The 20,942-nt window shown below is 35.6% G+C and overlaps 1 protein-coding gene across 1 annotated transcript; it reads left to right on the top strand.

Annotated features, from left to right (window-relative positions):
- Positions 1–237: 237 nt before the first annotated feature.
- Positions 238–19,775, top strand: LOC130054530 (sulfotransferase 1B1-like). The gene is made up of 6 exons (XM_056164502.1): positions 238–280; positions 2,921–3,121; positions 9,470–9,790; positions 10,861–10,961; positions 17,758–17,947; positions 19,666–19,775. Exons 1-6 carry the CDS (start codon positions 238–240, stop codon positions 19,773–19,775), a joined length of 966 nt encoding a protein of 321 aa, XP_056020477.1.
- The last annotated feature ends 1,167 nt before the right edge of the window (positions 19,776–20,942 follow it).

Raw genomic sequence — 20,942 nt, forward strand, 5'->3', positions numbered from 1 at the left:
ATTAAAATGATTCAACAGTAGTTGTATTAATGAAAATTTCTTAAACGTTAACTTTAATTCCGAGAAAGTTTTTATCATTGATTTAGCAGATACGGAAAAGAGGTAGTGGTTCTTCATTATGGTAAAATTTTGCTTGAATCCAATCAATTCCATAATCATATTGTAACAAATAGAATACTATTTTGTTTTCAATGATTAATTTTACAGACTGTGAATCATTTACCTGTCATGACGACAATGAACTGCGAAAAACAACAGCCGTTAGCTAAGTATAATATTGGTAAGATACATAGATGTAAAGTACGCACATCTGATATATCTACAGGAGGTAGCTGATTATAGAATTTGTGAAGTCTACAGCAGTTAGATAAGTATAGCATTGGTAAGGACCAGAGTATGCCACTGATTATGCAGAAGCTCTGGAGTTTAATTTTCTATGTATAGCATTGGTAAGATTAAAAGAACTTACCCAAATATATCAATAGTAAGATTTACAGAAGTTAATCAAGAATGTCATTGGTAAGAACCATGGGAATAGTAAAACAACAGGAAATAGATACATTTAAAGTACAACGTAGGGCAAACACGACCCTTGAAAACACCGGAAGTGGAATCAGGTGTCAAGGACGAGCAATCATCCCCTGTTGACCGATCACAACCGCCATGAGCCTGATATCTTTGTTAGTAAACGGAGTAATATGTAGCCGATATCAATATCTAAAGAACAACCTAACAATTGGAATGAAACATAGAAATAAATTTCATAGGAGTGAGCTAAGTAGAGCATTGGTAAGATCCAAGAAAATTAGCTAAGAGTCCTATTGGCAGTATCCACAGAAATTGGTGAAGCTTACCTTAGTAGATTGCACAAAAATTAATTCTCAACAGAAATTAGCAACATATACCATCGGTAGGATCCAAATAATTTAGCTTATTATACACACTGATAAGATCCACAAGAGATTAAGAATTCAATATTACATCGCAGTACATACTAAATGAGTAATCAGATATTGGTTCCATTTTTCATACTAAATGGAAATACATGTACTTGGAGTCACTGTTAGATACCTGTAAAATAATACATGTATATAAGACATCGCAGATATTTCCACATTTGCTTCATATTTTGATATTTCATTGAATTTAGATATGTTAACGGAAAATTGAAATCTCATCTTTATGATAAACAGGTTGACTTCAGCTTCTCCACCGTCAACTTCATATATCTATGTAGCAATATTTCATTATCACCTGAATATGATTTTTATGTCCATCAACTGATTGAATACGCGAGAACATGTTCTGTGTATGATCAAATTTTAAATCGAGGCAGGCTTCTGTCAAATACTTTGGTTTTACAGGGGGGGGGGGGTTCAACAGTCTTGTTTGAAGTCAGTATTTTTTTAAAAAATTCTATGGTTGTTAGAATTATCTTATTTGCAAACACAACCTATCATTGGGTCGAATGCTGTCTGACGTGTTTCATACCAATTGTTAGGCCATTCTTTACACATTAATTTGACTACGGATTACTACGTTTACCTAATCAAGATAGAGGCTCGTGGTGGGTGAGGCCGGTCAACAGTGGATGTTTACTTTTGGGCACCTGATGCCGCCTAAGGTGTGACCAGGGGTCCGTGTTTGTGCTAAATAAATTAAACTATCCCTTGTCACCTTCATTGACTGGTTCTCCAGCAGGTTTTATTCACTTTGGAATAGACAAGTTAGGATCTAAAATATAGGAAGACAAACCTCGTGTGCTATTTATACGATGACTAGAAAAATGAGAGTTCACAATTTCTTATTTCATTTAACATTGATAGTAAAAAGACTTCAAGAACGTGTCATCATACAAAACACGGCGGGTGTGACCGGTCAACAGGGGATGCTTACTCCTTCTAGGCACCTGATCCCACCTCTGGTGTGTCCAGGGGTCCGTGTTTGCCCAGCTGTCTATTTTGTATTGCTTATAGGATTTATGAGATTGATCACTATTCGTTTTCTTCACCTTTCATACAATTGTTCAGATAAAGAAAAGGACAAAACTTCATTTCTTTCTAATTCGATACACATTTGATAAAATAATCATCTGTGACTTGATAAATAATCAATATGATAAACGAGCGGACAAACAGTGTATTAGGCATAACTTTGTAAACCAATTCGTAGAATAAAGGGCCGAAGAACAGTTCAATATGAAAGGTGAAGATAACGAACAGCAGTCAATCTTACAACTCCTATAAACAATACAAAATTGAGTTACAAGTATTTGTTACCCTATTTGAAATGAAAACAGTACAATAGATAACTTGATTACCATAATAAGATAGAGACATAAAACAGAATACCGTCTGTTTCTTTGGTAACCATTGATAAGATATATATCTGACACACAGTTATCATCTATGACTGGTTTACAATTGATGATATAACGAGCTGGAGAACGGTTTTTACAGTAGTTATCAATATATATATAGGTTGATTAGGTTGAGTGATTGATTTTATATTATGCAACGTCCCTCTCGAGAATGTTTCACGTATATGGAGACGACATCACTGCCAGTGAAGGGCTGCAAAATTTAGGCCTACGCTCGGCGCTTACGGCCTTTGAGAAGGGAGATATTTTTATCGTACCACACCTGCTGTGACACGGGGCCTCGGATTGTGCGGTTTCGTCCGAATGACCGCCCCATTTAGTCGCCTCTTATGACAAGCAAGAGGTACTGATGACCTATGATAACCTGGATGCTCATACGAAAATATATATAGGGGTTCGATATCAATAAGCGTATAGAAGAGAATAGCATTATACATAGAGAAGTAGACATCAGTATACATAGAGAAATATATTATATTAAAGTGGATGTCAAAAATGAAAACAATAATGGGTATCCTGTTACATGTAAATCTCTTGCAGGGAGTTTGGAAGGTGAGACAATAGCAGAGAGAAAATGCCCAAGTGGATTCTCATTCAAGTCCATTTTGTTACATGGACATTATAGAGACCTAACTTTGGCGAAAAGCGGATTCATACCAGATCTTAGGTCGCATGTACCCGAACTTCGCAGTATGGAAATATTTGACGATGACGTTCTGATTCATGCATTCCCTAAATGTGGTAAGAAAACGGTAAATTTTAGTGTTTTAGTTTTATTCAAATGGATGTATACGGGGTTCTTTCCGTCTATTAACCTTTAACATCGGTGGTAAGATTTACAGCTGATTTTTTTTTTCATTTTGAATCGAAACGGTGATATCCCAGTCATGGATTGGCTTTATAGGAGCTGAAAATTTTCAAATTTCATTTTTCCTTCTTTTGTTTTTACTCTTACTTTGTTACATGTATGAAAGGTGAAGATAACGAACAGTGATCAATCTCATAACTCCTACAAGCAATACAAAATAGATAGTTGGGCAAACACGGACCCCTGGACACACCAGAGGCGGGATCAGGTGCCTAGGAGGAGTAAGCATATGTAAACAAGGCTCGTGCCATGTTTTTGTTTATATAGGTTAAATATACTTTTAAATGTTTCTTTTAAAGCAGATTTTTTTCAATTTACATTTTAATTCTACATACAATTATATATCTTCTAGTGTTTGGCACATCTCATTTTGTTTTAAATATCCTATTTTCTATTAAGCAATCTATATATAAACAAAAACATGGCACGAGCCTTGTTTACATAACAAAGAATTGTGAGTGTTGTATCTCACTTGTGACTCCAAAGCTGCTATTTAAATTTTGGTTGACCGTTAGATATACCTTAATTAAGCATTATAAACATTAAAAATGGAAAAATTAAATTTGAAAATGTTCAGCTCAAATTGTGTCCATCTTCCTTTAAAGTGAAAGCAGTATCCGATTTTTTATTATTTTTTTTTTAAATCGTCGTGGCGGCTCATGATAAGTTTACTCTTTTATGGAACACCACATCAACAGTCTTCTTGCATGCCAGAGGGGCTGCGGTCTCTGACACGGTGTACAATTTTACGCTGCAAAATGGTTATAAACAAGTAATGTTTTATAGAAACAAAATGCAATAACCTGAAATCTGCAATATCTAAGTATATTTGATTGTTTTGTGATTTTCTTTTGAAATATATGATGCTAGACCTGATGTAACGATTCTGTGGTTTTAAAGAAAGAATAAAAAGAAAATGGCGAATAATTCTGAATGTCCATGTGATATTTCAAATCATTGTAATTTTGAATCAAGCACAAACTGAAGCATAGCCTTTTCATGTTTTCTTTTCAATACAACTACGTATAAATGGGTCGTTCTGAATATCATTTCCAGCTGTATCCAACTGTAGAACGTCTGTCGTCTCCTAAGAGTAAAGTCAGACACAACATAGAAGAACTTAGATTCTTTATATTCTCGGGGAAAAAATCAATGTTACCGCAAAGGTGCTAGACGTTTTGAATTGATTATATAATAAATCTGTTCTGTCTTTCTGTAAACTATTCACAAAGTATATCACGCCATAACTTGTTTTCTTACCAGCTGCATCATTTCAATTTTCGAAAAAAAATTATTATAATTAGATTCCAATCGTCTTGCAAGAACTCTGTCAAGGGTTTATCTCTCGCATCGTCATGCATAGTGAACTAAAGTCCATTCATCGACGATAATCAACTGTCAGATATCGTCTACTTCTTCTCAAATGCGAAAAATCGGTAAAAGGAGGACGGAAGCCGACATCCTTTCGGGATAGGTCTTTTTCCATTGGCTGATAAAATTTAAAATAGTAAATTTAATTAGCGGTAACTTTTGAATGAAAAAATGTTTTAGCGAAGAAATGGATCTTGAATAATTCTATTGGAATATACCTTTCTTACGTCAAAAATGATAACTTCACTTATTCATTTTATTTTAAAATGAGCTGAAAGTAAATGTTATACGTAATAAGAAAAATTCACAATTGAATTGATACCCACACACTTGTACGTGGACATACTACCAAACGTCTACAGTGGCATTTACATCCAAATGTCATTTTCTGCTTATTCATACGTTTTCAGAGATGTCACAATGGGTGACAAAAGTTAGTGGTTGGAGACTAAGTAGAAGGGGTTGGGTAGGGTCATGAGATATGTTCACCTAACGTTTTCGATAGATTAATTAAACTTCTCCGTGCCAGCCTGTCCTAAAACTACACAACTTTGACTGTCTTTATTGGTTGCAAGGTTGCACACTGCCGTTTTACCTTTTCCCACACAAGTGTCAGATGGGACGACAGCAAGGAACTTCCCATTTGCATTATGATGTTAACTTCCATCTTCCCTTTAATACGGCCCCGAGGGCTCAGTATAGGTCTACATTTGTGATATTTCACCTAAAGTTGGTGATGTCTCGATGTCAGTGGAAACTTCTCAACGGAACGTAAAACAAACAGCCAACGACGATAAACTATATGCATTTAGAAATTCGCGGCTATTCAGACAAATGTGTTGTCACTTGTGTTTTAGAGATTGAAAGACGAAGATAATGAACAATGATCAATCTCATAATCCCACAAGGAATACAAAATAAAGAGATGGGCAAACACAGGAACCCTGGAAAAAAACATAATCAATAAATGAAACAAGAAATCTGCATTTGGTGTTTATATATCTCAACTGATTCGATACACAAGAGATTGTTCTGCGTATGATCAGTTTTTAAAATCGAGGCAGGTTACTTACAAATAAATTGATGGTGCAGTAGTTTCAACAGTCTCGTTTAAAGTCAGCATTTTGCGAATTATATGGTCGTTATAACAATCTAGTTTGCCAATACAACCTATCATTGGGTCCAATGCTGTCTGACTTGTTTCATACCGATTATTAAGCCATTCTTGGCACACTAATTTTGACTACGGATAATTCCGTTCATCTGATCAAGATATAGGGCTCACGGCGGTTGTGACCGGTCAACAGGGGATGCTTACTCCTCCTAGGCACCTGATCCCACCTCTGGTATGTCCAGGTGTTTGCCTAACTCTATAATTGTATTGCTTATAGGAGTTATGAGATTGATCGCTATTCGTTATCTTCACATTTCATGTAACAATAGCTTCAATCAAATAAAACGGCTTTCTATTCAATGTATGTATCATTTTTTTAAACTGTGTTATTCGACACAGAGGACACGTTTTAATAACGATGCCATACAAGATTTCTTGTGTTTGTTGTCGAAAAACTCCACCAGCAAAACGTTCGTTTGTTGTTGGGGTTCTTCAAAAGAGGATAAATTGCGTCGCTGGGAAAAGGTGTGAGGTAGGTTATTCTATCTGTGATAAATGCAGGAGAAAACTATTCCGAGATAAGGGATAGGGGGCAATAAACCAATAGAAGCTGAACAAAAGCGCTTTGAGTAAAACTTTAAATTTTGAATCGTTTTTTTTTGTTTGTTTTTTTTTTTAGTTTTTTTTTTAAAGCTGCTGTTTCCCATTGATATCCAAGACTTTTATTTTTTCACAGTTTTGTGAGAAAACAGGTCTATTTTTCTGTGATTATGTGTTCATAACGACTGGGTTCATACTTGTAACATCTGAGCACTCGTATATATTCCTACATTTCATATAGAACTTTATCACTATGATCATAGGTAACACTGATTGAACATACATTTTGTATAGAATTATTCGCACATGGTCTGTTTTGTGAAGATGAAAAAGAATTAAAGCATAAAAACGATCAAACCGAAGTCATACACATTAAACGTTCTGCTCTGTAATGATATTGTAATGTCCGTGTGTTTGGTATCGCAATTCAACCTGATTCGTTAAACACTTGTTAAATCCGTAAACTAATTACGCATTATATTTTGGTAAAATTTTATCAAAGCTCATTATTTTCAAACTTAAAGCGATCTCCAAGAAAGCTAAATATTCATTTGTTGTTTTCTTTCATTCTTGTATGAACTATCTATTTGATAAACTCATATATAAATGTAGGTGGCCTTTAAAATGTTCAATCAAATCCGGAACCAGATTCGACTTTTATTTTATACATCGTGCATAAGATTTAAAACCCCTGTGGGTCTTTCCTTTTCTTCTTTCCATATGATCCTTTACCTGAATGTATTTACCGTACAACTGTAACTAGCGAACGTGCTTAGAGTGCCGCGCAAACGCATGTTCGCCTGTTTATATGCCTTAATCACGTGACCAATACAAAAGCCCGTTCGAAACCGACAACCAAAGAAAAACCCGCACATCATTATCAATTATTAATTAAACAATCTGAACAGGCATAAACCAGAGTTCTTGCACGATATCCTCATTTTGTCGCACGTGCTTTCCTCGAGTAACGCGGAATAAATGATCATTGTTCGTGGAATAAAATCGAGGATCGTTCCACTTGACTACGTTTGTAAACAAAGAATGTACAATTTCCATTCTCTTTTATTGCCTTTTGTTTAAAGAATGAATATGTATTTAAACTAGATTATTGAGGGAAAATATACACAAAATCATATAGAATATGAAAAAGTATTGAAAAATGAAAGTATGGCGTGGGGCAGAATCGAATCATGCAATATGAACTAGGTTTTCAAAAACAGTTTCCCTACCTTTTTGTTGATTTTTCATGAATTTTGACCCCAAGGCAGGGGTGCCCCTTCAAATACTATTGTAAATTATTCTTAAGATTGTAACTTATCAAAATTTATTTTGAAAAATCTTAGGGGCAGACATGTCTTGCAGGTCTTCAAAGCTAAAATGCATGTCAAAATCGGTACTTTAATGGGGGGGGGGGGTGATGTTTAAGTCAACTTTAAAGGTTAATTTCAACATTTTAGGTTCCAAAAGGAAATATGAAAACTATGTCCAGAAAATTGTTCTCCCCTATTGTGCTTCTCTTCTATTATCCTGAATTGATCCTTAGGATGTAAAGAATGGAATAACAATTGATAAAAATACGTCAAACACCAGTTGACCTAATGTCCGATGTGAGGTTATAGTTGCAAATAAAATCATTATAACGACCATATAATTTGCGACATGCTGACGTTAACAGAGACTTCAGTCGAATTGAAACCATGTGACATCAATTTAGCATGCCGTCACGTCATCTTATCTATCAAAAGCGCCAGTCTCGGTTTAAATATTTGTCATTTACAGAACATGTTGTCTGATATTGTATAAGTTGAGAGACATAAACACCATATGCACATTATAATGGAATATTGCTACATAAATTTGGGAACTTGACGGTGGAGAAGCTTATGTCGTCTCGTTCGTCATAAAGTTGAGTTTTTTGGTTTGTCGTTAACGTCTGTGTTCAGTAAATTCTAAATATGAAGTAAATCTGAAATACGCTGTAATGTCTTTCTTTCAGTTCACTTTGATGTATCTTTTATGCACTTTACACGACCATTCTTCACGATCAATTGAAGACTAGACGTTTTGACATCATAGACAGTTGTTTTTTCAACAAAATTGGAAATCATATGAATCATACCTAGTGATCAATCATCCAAACATTCCTTTGTTAAACATCATTCTGATTCCATGCAAAAGTACCCTGAAGGTAAAATTTAAAAAATATGCTAGAGTTTCCCATTTATATTATCTTCGTGGTTTTTGGTGATCAGGTCTTCCAACAGTTTGTTTGAATTCCCATGGGCAGAAATTGTGCTTCTTTGTTAGCTTGCATGTTTTTATATTCTTCTGAAGCAGAATTTTTTCACAACCTTCAACATGCAAAGAAAACTCTTCTTGCTGTGGCCTTCAAATCAACTTTTAGATGTATCGATGTGTTATCTAATAACAATAATTTTCATTCATATGTCGATTCGATATATACATGGGAACTCGAAATAAAAGACATCACAGAGTCCTCCACATCCGCTTCGTACTTAGATAGTTTATTGAAAATAAATATTAACGGCAAACTAATAACTCAACTTGATGATAAACGGGGTGATTTCAGCTTCTCCAGGGTCAACTTCCCATATCTACGTAACAATATTCCATTATCACCCGCATATGGTGTTTATATATTTCAACTGATTCGATACACAAGAGCTTGTTATGCGTATGATCAGTTTATCAATCAAGACACTACTGACAAAGAAATTGATGGTACAGGGGTGTCAACAGTCTCAACAAAGTCAGCATTTCACAGATTATATGGTCGTTATAATGCTCTTGTTTGCCAATGAAGGGTGACGATAACGAACAGTGATCAATCTCACAACTCCTATAAGCAATACAAAATAGATAGTTGGGCAAACATGGACCCCTGGACACACCAGAGGTGGGATCAGGTATCTAGGAGGAGTAAACATCTCCTGTCGACCGGTCACATTCTACCATCGGGTCAAATGCTGTGTGACGTGTTTCATACCGATTGTTATGCGATGTATGAATGAAAGTGAATATTGCTAATAGACTAGATTAATAGATTTATGTGATAAGTTTTTAAATAATGTCAGCTCATTGAAATAACCTTTGGCGTATTCCAATATTTTTAAAGGGACTCACTGGGTTTGGGAAATGATTACAATGCTGCACAAAGGGAAAGCTGAATATGAAAAACGTCCAAAAGAAGTCGCCATGTTGGAATTTCATTCTGTGGACAAGTTCTGTGGAGACAAAAGGCCTAGAGTTTTCAATACACACCTTTTTCCCAATCAAGTACCAACAGCATTTTTGGAAGGGAAAGGAAAGAGCTTATTTTTGCTACGAAATCCCAAAGATGTTTCCGTGTCATTCTATCACCACATAGTGAAGTCCAAACTATCCATTTCATGGATGAGCTGGGATGATTATGTGTACTTAGTGATTAATTATGGAGGTAAGGAATGCCAAATACTTAAGTATACATCTACGTTGAGTCTTTTTGAAAATACAAAGTATACAAGCGTCAAACGTTGCAGTTCATTCCCCCATGCATTTTCAAACTTGGAATTAATTTTTCAATATTATGTTCCCCAAACAAAGTTTGGGAACATATTGTTTTCATCCTTCTTCTTTGTTTTCTTCTTATTATTATCATTGTCAGGGGAAAACCTAACAGTAATCGTACGGTTTTTATTATCATCATTATTGATATCATTATGTTCTTAAAACAAAATTTGCGAACACATTGTTTTTACCCTTCTTTTTAAGGATATTCATTTTTAGGGGTCACCCCCTAAATTCCTAAAAAAAAATTGATGAAAGACAAAATACAAATATGGCGGATTGTTTAGTGTCACATTCTGACTAATTTATAGTTACATAATTTTTTTGAAAATGTTTTTCGTTTAAGAGATTTAAAGCATGAAAGGTTCGTGCATAATTCCCTTAGAAATCCCTTATTACGTAACCAATGATCATTTTGCCGACATCAGCAGTTGCAAAACGTTGAATTTGAACTTTATGGCCGATATCAAATATAAGAATGACTTTTAATTCTGAGGTTAAAGATCGAAGCTACAAATACTCGATATCCATTAGGCCTATTATATATCACTACAGCTCAAGTAACAATACTTTTAATGAAATATACTTACTCATCCTAGGCACCTGGTCACACCTCTGGTTTATCCAGGGGTTATCTTCACCTTTAATATGCATGTTTCAAAATTGAAAAAAAAAACCGGTTTTAAAACACATTTTATTTCAACCTAGAATATTAAGTTTCTGTTAGACACAAATGTTCATTGTCCACGTTTTGTAATCCTTTTTTAAAAGACAGCAAATTCCTTGATATAATGGGCGGCTTGTGCTGGTCCATCATTTCATGTAATAGGCCGGCTTGTACAGATCCATGATAAGCAAAACTTGAAAGAAAGCAACATAGGAGATCTTTATAAAATCGCAATCGTTTACATACATTTCTATTAAGTTTGTGAATGAAAATCGAAATATACGTCTTTTCAGGAACCTTCTCTGATTGGTACGAGTACACCACAGAATGGGAAAAAGAAATAAATATGAAAAAGACGAATTACCTATGTATATACTACGAGGAAATGCTGAAGGTATTTTGTAGTTGAAAAAGAGCACAGAATGAAAGGCGAGCGTAACGAACAGTGATCAATCTCCTATAAGCAATACAAAATATAGAGTTGTGCAAACACGGACCCCTGGATATACCAGAGGTGGGATCAGGTTCCTAGGAGAAGTAAGCATCTCCTGTGGACCGGTCACACCCGCCGTGAGCCCTATATCCTGATCAGGTAAATGGAGTTATCCGTAGTCAAAATCAGTGTGCCAAGAACGGTCTAACAATAGGTATGAAACACGTCAGACAGCATTTGACCCAATGATAGGTTGTATTGGCAAACTAGATCGTTATGTGTTTTTACGATCAGTTGATATCCAACATTATACTCACCTGCAAATACATTTGATGTGAATATGATATTTGAATTTTCCTCATTTCAAAATTGATTAGTATTTTGGTTATTCAATGAAAACTCGCCTGTATATTCCTTTGTTACTATCTTATACTATATTGTAAAAAAAAAACGTGAATTCTATCATGAACTGGAGTAACCATTCTTGAAGTATAGTAAATTCAAACAATATTTTATTCATACTGAATAGGATTAGGCAGTAGGATACACTTATGTTAGCCCTGTCCTTGGTTACGACAGGTCAAATCAAAATGTAATATAATGAAAGTTGTATATAATACATAAATTTTACAGTCCCTTGTATGAAGAGTTGAAACAAGAGTACAACATACGCCCATTAGACATTCAGTGAGAAAAAGTCCAGACAATTAGTTGACCAACTTTTAGCCCTAAAGTATGTCACGGTGCACCATGCAAGTTCTCTGAGATAGAAGATGTGACAAAATGTTAAGACAATGTCTGTATTTATGACAAAGAATCTCTGGAAAACTGTTTGACGTACTTTTACCCCTAAAGTTTGTCATGGTGCACCAATACAGCTGAAATGCAAACTGAACTTATATTTATCCGAAAGGTAGTTCGTGACTAAATTTCATTTATTCAGATTTTTTTCATCATAGATACAGACATTGCCCTGAATTGTAGTCGTCACAACCTCCCTCTCAGAGATATAGATTCAGTATGCATTTCAGCGTAATTGGTGCACCGTAACCTACTTTTAGTTCTAAAAGTAGGTCAAATAGTTTCCTGAACCTTTTCTCATTATGGGCACATATACTAAACTGAAATTTTAGCATCCCTGTCCGACGAGCGTATGATGTATCGTTTGCGGTACTCGTGTTGGTTTTAGCTACCGATTACTTCATTTACCTGATCAAGATATTGGACGCACGCCAGATGTGGCCGGTCAACGGGGAATCCTTACTTCTCCTAGGCACCAGATTCTATCTCTTATGTATCCAGGAGTCCTAGTTTGCTTTCCTCTTAAATACATCTTCATAGGAATTATGAGATTGAAAACTGTTCTTTATCTTCATCTTTTCATACCTTAATTCTTCTAACCAACTTCTTTACAAGCATTTTAATGCACCGGACCACTCCATCTTGTCCATGAGGGTAAGGATTTTAGAAAAAAATTACCATCACACAAACAATCTTACATTAAGCACCCCTTTTCGTAGACAACGGGAAGATCACTGGATCGGGACCCTAGGCACTGCATTTCCATATGGATGCAATGATAATGTATATGATGTGGGAAATTTGACTAGTCCACAAGGAAATAACGTTAATGTGATGGGACTCTTTCCCAATACCCAAAGACGAAAACGCAGTCACGGACATTGTTCATATAAAAGACCACACGTCAACAGACAATTGGGTCCACATCATATTCGTACAAAACTTTACTCTATTCCGTTGAGGGTTTTACACACGTTATTTGAGAAGCTATGGCTAGTCTATACTTGGATTTTTCAACACCTGAATATAGACTGAACTCTATGATTATGGATGTCACCTACCACAGGCTCTATAAACCAGCACGGACCATGGAAGATATTCCTTCCAAATCATGCTGTCAGTTCCTTAAGCTCAAATTTACAAACAAAGGAATAGATGCCGTCAACATAAGCAACGTTCTTCGTCATAAAAGGGTTCAGTCGTGTATTCCAACTTATTTCAAGTTCAAGTCTACACCCTGTATTTCCTACAGCTATACTTCTACTATTGCATCCAAACTTTTTAATTATAAACAAACTTTGCAGTGCTTAGATATAGACCATCTTATACGTAAACCACCAACATGTTCTTGTTCTTCATCTTCTTTCAACTATAGTCCAGCTGGACATGTCATTACTGGTGATGTTGATATAGTTGAAAATGAGGACCCCAAATCACTTATTCTTAAAGGTCCTAAATACAGAGAACATCGGTCTTTTAATTGGCGACAGAACTTCATCTCTATTATGAGTTCTGTCGAAGATTATGCCAGACGATGGGCTAAATATGAAAAAGAAGAACTTGATACATTGTCAAAATGGGTTAAAAGCATAAGAGGGATATTAAAATCCCGCATTAGACACATGAAAACAAAAGTACGTACCATCTATCCTTCTGTGTTTAGTAAACCAGAAGTGATAAAAGAATTAGATAGGCTACATGAGGAATATGTTTTGGTTCCAGCTGACAAAGCTAGTAACAACATTGTCTTTGTTTGTAAGGCTCATTATTACAACTGTATTTTAAACGAACTTGGCATTAATTCCACTTTTGGTAATCATACTTATACTCCAACTGCCCTTTCAAAAGACGAAATTCTTCAAAACCATGCTTCAGTTTTAGACACATTTAATATTCCAGTCAATGGGTCGAATGAATATGAGTTACCGTACCTATACTGGATTCCTAAACTACATAAAAACCCTTACAAACAAAGATACATTGATGGATCCAGTAAGTGCTCTACCAAGCCCCTATCTTTGCTCCTCACGAAAATGTTAACAGCTGTGAAGGAGAAACTTCAAACGTACTGTGCGACTACATATGCCAGAAGTGGTGTTAATCAAATGTGGATTCTAAAAAATTCTAAAGAACTTTTAGTAAACTTGAAATCACAGAATTTTTTCCAAATCAATAGCATTAAAACCTATGACTTTTCAACACTATACACGACCATTCCTCACGATAAATTAAAGACTAGACTTTTTGACATCATAGACAGTTGCTTCTTCAACAAAAACGGAAAACAGAAATACTCATATCTAGTGATCAGTCATTCAAACACTTACTTTGTTAAACACCACTCTGATTCCACGCACAAGTACTCTGAAGTTGAAATAAACAAGAGGCCCAAGGGCCTAGAATCGCTCTTCTGATAAATTGTACAACCCCACCATTTCTATTCTTAGCCTCTTAGTATTCTAAATATTTAGTTAAATCCTAAGAATTCAAAAAAAGTAGGTCAATGTGACCTACTTTTTGGTTTACACATTTTGAGAACCCAAGAAATATCAACTGACAAAGTTTGATGATTTTAAGCCAATTAGTATCTGAATATTGAAATATAGCTGTCAAATTCCAATCGTAGGTCATGGTGACCTACTTTTTGGTCAGCGAACTCCGAACATGCAAGACCCATCAACTGAAAAAGTTTGATGACTGTAGGTCAAATAGTATCTGAAATATAGAAATATAGCCGTCAAATTCCCAAAGTAGGTCAAGGTGACCTACTTTTTCGTCAACACCTTTCAAACATGCAAGACCCAACAACTGACAAAGTTTGATGACTGTAGGTCAAATAGTATCTGAATTATATAAATATAGCCGTCGAATTCCAAAAGTAGGTCAAGGTGACCTACTTTTTGGTCGACACCCTTTGAACATGCAAGACGCATCAACTGACAAAGTTTGATCACTGTAGGTCAAATAGTATCTGAAATATAGAAATATAGCCGTCCAATTCCAAAAATAGGTCAAGTTGGCCTACTTTTTGGTCGAAACCCTTCAAACATGCAAGACCCAACAACTGACAAAGTTTGATGACTGTAGGTCAAATAGTATCTGAATTATATAAATATAGCCGTCGAATTCCAAAAGTAGGTCAAGGTGACCTACTTTTTGATCGACACCCTTTGAACATGCAAGACGCATCAACTGACAAAGTTTGATCACTGTAGGTCAAATAGTATCTGAAATATAGAAATATAGCCGTCCAATTCCAAAAATAGGTCAAGTTGGCCTACTTTTTGGTCGAAACCCTTCGAACATGCAAGACCCAACAACTGACAAAGTTTGATGACTGTAGGTCAAATAGTATCTGAAATATATAAATAGAGCCGTCCAATACCAAAAGTAGGTCAAGGTGACCTACTTTTTGGTCGAAACCCTTCGAACATGCAAGACCCATCAACTGACAAAGTTTGATGACTGTAGGTCAAATAGTATCTGAAATATATAAATATAGGCGTCCAATTCCAAAAGTAGGTCAAGGTGACCTACTTTTTGGTCGACACACTCCGTAGACTCAAGATGCATCAACTGTCAAAGTTTGATGATTGTACGTCAATTAGTGACTGAAATATATAAATATAACTGTCAAATGCCAAAAGTAGGTCACAGTGACCTACTTTTTGGTTGATACACTCCGAAGACTCAAGATGCATCAACTGACAAAGTTTGATGATTGTAGGTCAAATAGTGTCTGAAATATAGTAATTTAGCTGTCAAATACCAAAAGTAGGTCACGGTGACCTACTTGTTGGTCGACACAAACCGAAGACTAAAGACGCATCAACTGACAAAGATTGATGATCCTAGGTTTTACAGTGCCCAAAATATGCATCTAAAATTGAAAATGTGAAATTTGAATATTTGCAAAATTCAAGAAGTAGGTCACTGTGACCTACTTTTTTATAAATATGTTTCAAGGCCTCAAGATGCATCAACTTACAAGATTTGATGATTCTAAACCTCTCGGTATTTGAAATAACAACTTAAAATATATCTATAAATGATAAGCCATAAAATTCAGAAAGTAGGTCACGGTGACCTATTTTTCAGTTGACGCATTTCAAGGTCCCATGATCCACCAACCGACAAGTTTTGATGATCATAGGCTTCAAAGTGTCCAAGATATGCATCAAAATTAATTTTAAAATAAATACCTGCAAAATTCAAAAAGTAGGTCACCGTGACCTACTTTTGAGACAACTTGACACAAGGTCCTAAGATGCATCAACTGTCAAAATTTGATGATCCTAGTCCTTATAATGACTAAAATATCAAAGATTTAAGGAAATATAAATTTAGGTCAACTTTGAAGTGACCTTGAGACCACGCCCTTTGCCCCAGGGTAATGCCTTGAACAATTTTTAATCTACAACATATCCTCATCCTTATGTGTAAGTTTGGTGATAATCTGCCCAGTGGTTCTTGAGAAGAAGATTTTTTAGCAACCACTACTTTTGTTTGTATTTTCCTGATTATCTCCCCTTGTTAAAAGGTCACATCCCTCTATTTAGTATGTATGAAAGCCCTTGGGCCAATGATAACCTGTAACAAATTTGAAAAAAATTGGCCAAGGGGTTCTTGAGTTATAGCCCTTTTTCTAAAAAGTTTACGCACACCGCACAAATGGCCATAGCATTAGCTCTTTGAGCCTTCGGCTCAGAAGAGCTAAAAATATGCTAGAGTTCCTCATTGACAATATCTTCGTGGTCTTGGTGATCAGGTCTTCCAACAGTCTGTTGGAATTCCCATGGGCACGAATTTTGCTCCTTTGTTAGAAGAAAAAATCTCTCGCTGTGACCTTCGGTTCGACTTTTAGATATATCGATGACATTTTGTCTATTAACAATGATAGCTTTCATTCATATGTCGATTTGATATATCCCTGTGAGCTCGAAATAAAGGACACCACAGAGTCGTCCACTTCTGCTTCATACTTAGATATTTTATTGAAAGTAGACATTAACGGCAAACTGACAACTCAACTGTATGACAAACGGGATGATTTCAGCTTCTCCATCGTCAACTTCCCACATTTATGTAGCAATATTCCATTATCACCTGCATATGGTGTTTATATATCTCAACTAATTCGATATGCAATAGCTTGTTCTGGGTATAGTCAGTTTTTAAATCGAGGTAAGCTACTGACAAACAAGTTGATGGTACAGGGATTTCAACAGTCTCGATTGAAGTCAGCATTTCGCAAATTCTATGGTTGTTATAACGATCTAGTTCGTCAATACGACCTTGCATTGTGTCAAATGCTGTCTGACGTGTTTCATACCGATTGTTAAGCCGTTCTTGGCACACTGATTTTGACTGCGGATAACTCCGTTTACCTGATCAGGATATGGGGCTCACGGCGGGTGTGACCGGTCAACAGGGGATGCTTACTTCTCCTAGGCACCTGATTCCACCTCTGGTGTGTCCAGGGGTCCGTGTTTGCCCAACTATTTATTTTGTATTACTTGTAGGAGTTATGAGATTGATCACTGTTCGTTATCTTCACCTTGCATTTATAGCTCTTTATTTTGATGTTTACTGAAAGCAAAATAACACTCACCATAAATTGTTCTCTCATTCAGCATATTTTCTATCAGGAATAAGCAGGTTTTCCTCTGAAATGGTTTACATGTATATGCATATCACATTTTACCACATAATCTCAAATAGTACATAAGTCAACGCTTGTTAAATGGAGTCACCTATACTTTAATGTAGTGAATTATAATAATAAAACAATTATTGTTAATCTAACAAGCTTTTGTTATAGTGGTTATCATTTTGTTTACTGTAGAGAACAATATCTTGCTATAGCATTGTCTTGTTTATGTTCATTAGGACTAATCATGAAATATACCATAACAATTTGTTTCAAATATACTCCATAATTTTCTTTTTCTTGTAGAATCCTCTTGCAACGCTCAAGTCTATTGCCAAACATCTTGGAATTCCGTGTTCAGAAACCTTAGCGGAGGAAATTGTTCACAAATGTAAACTTGAAAACATGAGATCTGCCAATAAAGATAAATATGACGACAGGAACGAGAGTGGTCCAAACCCAGAAATGCACGATCCAGACACACTGTACAGAAAAGGTCGGTAGTCATTTTGATAAAAATTACACCTCGTCCATTTTTGTGTAACGTTTGATTTTACACTCGATTTTTTTCTCCTGTTCGCTAACTATACAAGAGTTTACTAACTAAATAATGTCTTGAGGATTAACGTACACCCCTATTCACTTTTCATAGACACCAACACATGCTGATTCAATATACATGTACTTCATTTCAACTTGAAATCACTGGTATTATTGTTTGTGTACTTAATCAACCCCGAAACTGATTGATGAGGTTGTAGTCTAGGAAAAAGATCGGGAAGTACAAAATATATTGGAACTACTTTTGACATATCTAACTTGAAATTCCCCTGCATCATATACGATGAAATGTGGAAGACGACACTTTCCTATATGTTCTTGACGGTTTAACGTGTATGTCGAACTCAAAACCAACTTGCTTTTTGGCATCATCCAGAGCGTCCTTAACCATGCTTATCTCACGTATTTATGTTTTCATATTTTGAATTGCCAATATTCTTACACACACACACACACACACACACACACACACACACACACACACACCACAAACTAAGTTAATGGGTATATTGGAATCAGCATGTCCGTCTGTCTCTGTACATGATTTTGTTCGTGCATGTTGTAAAAAACTAGTGCCTGGATTTTTGGGAAACTTGCTACATTCATTACTCACCATATGAAGATGTGCACCTGGTATTTTCATGTTGATTGGACAATTTTTCTTCAATTTACAGACTTTTTTCTACTTATGGACTAAAGAATTTTTAAACTAAAAAGAGTCATGCATATCTTTAAAAACCACAAAGAGATTTGATTTAAACGTTGTAAATACATTGTTCTTAGACTGAGGTTATGCATTTCTTATTTTGAATAAGAATATTTAAAGTATTAGAAAGTTGTGCTAATTTCTATTTTGTTAAAGGGGGTCTCTTTGTCTGAAGAATGTTTCAGAAACACGTGAATATATTTGAATTAGACATTTTAAATACATTTTGTTAAAGTAAAATAACATTTATGTACGTTACATTTTGATTTATAGTGAATGTATGAATATATCCATTCTCTATATATCCTTTTTCTGTTGGCGTGGGGGGTAGTATGCCCCACGAGGGGTATTAGTCTCGAAAGGACAGTTCTAGTTGTTTCTGTTTATGCGAACAACTGAACATGAATGGAATTATAATTTATAAAGCAGCTAATTTTGTTAAATACACAGTATATAATATTAATTCGTCATTTTGAATCATATGCAGAATAAATCACAATATGTCCCATTTCTAACTGGATTTATTCTATGTTTCATTACTTCGAAATCTTTCGCTAAAATGCTGAATTCGAGCAGTATTCATACGCTAACTTCCGGGTCTTTTTTCTAGCATGCGATGGAAAAGGAAGAAGTGATCTGATTGTGTTAAACCAACTTACAAAAAACAAGATTGCTACGTGTGGCCATGTCCCCTTCCGCCGCAAAATAAGATGAATCACAACAAAAGTCCCGTAACTCCTGTAACATTTGTCAAATCAAAATGAAGGCACAATATGATAAACTTCATAGGCTTTGTATATGATGGGTATATAACGATTAATCGGCGAACGTATTAAACTCTTTGAAGTATGGGTCATTTCTGCATTATCGGATTTTCTGATCATACCAATTTCCCCATGCTGTCATAGAGAAAGAGCTTACAAGTAATTTAATAATCTACTTTGTAGGAGAAGTGGGGGACTGGAAGAACCATTTTACCGTGGCACAGAACGAGGAATTTGATAAAGTTTATCAGAAGAAAATGAAGGATTCGTCATTTCATTTCATCTTTAAATAAAGTATATTGAATAGGAAGTATACCCTTGCATATCAATTACCAAACCTGTCATTGACGCCCTGGAATAGAAAAAATTAAGAAACACATATTTCCATTGACAGATATAGAATATTTTAACATGTGTATATCATTACAACAATGCAACGAAACAAACTATGTTGTACACAAACACACACACACACACACTCTCTCTCTCTCTCTCTCTCTCTCTCTCCTCTCTCTCTCTCTCTCTCTCTCTCTCTCTCTCTCTCTCTCTGATGTATTTGTTATATGCCCTATTACTAACACTTCATAAATATAGTATGAGATGTGTACTCAACAGCATGTGTTTTGGGCTTCTGTCACAAAACGACATATCCAGCAATAAAAAAAAATAAAAGGCACAGGTAGTTTTATATCACTCTGTCAGTATATCTTATCTGTTTCTGTTTGTCGCTGAGGTCATCCAAATATTCTGTTTTCAAGATCATTTTCAGAAATGATATCTAGAAAAGTCTTTTTCATCATGCTCGAAAATGTCCAAAAGAATAGTATTAACTTCAAGCCATTTGAAAAGACATGACAGACACTCTTGGACTTGGGGTGTACCAAGTGATTTGTATGGGCGAAAATCTTTTGTGTGAGGTGTGAAACATGTACAGAGTATATAGTTAAACTTTTCTCTCGCAACTCGATTTGGTCGTACCTTGCATTGCTTGACCCCAAATCACTTACTACACCGCTACACCATGCGTGTCTGCCATTTCTGTTCAAATGGTTGGAGTTAAGAACTTACTAATTTTATTCTTTTGGACATTTTTGGGCATGATTGAAAACAGTTTTGCCACAGGTCCGTTTCACACTTCAGACCATAGCATACCCCCTTGGGTTCTTGAACAAAGTCGGTCTTAGTATATCCAACTTAAAGTCGCTGTCCATGATAAGGTGAAGATAATGGTGATCAATCTTATGACTCCTACAAGGAATACAAAATTAAGATTTCCCCTGGATATACCAGAGGTGGGACCAAGTGCCTAGTGGGAGTAAGCATCCCCTATCAACCGGTCACACCTGCCCTGAGCCCTATATCTTGATCAGGTAAACGTAGTAATCCGTAGTCAAAATCAGTGTGTAAAGAACAGCCTAACAATTGGTATGAAACTTGTCAGGCAACATTTAACCCAATGA

Source organism: Ostrea edulis, chromosome 5 (genome assembly GCF_947568905.1).
Source record: "Ostrea edulis chromosome 5, xbOstEdul1.1, whole genome shotgun sequence".
Classification (NCBI taxonomy): domain Eukaryota; kingdom Metazoa; phylum Mollusca; class Bivalvia; order Ostreida; family Ostreidae; genus Ostrea; species Ostrea edulis.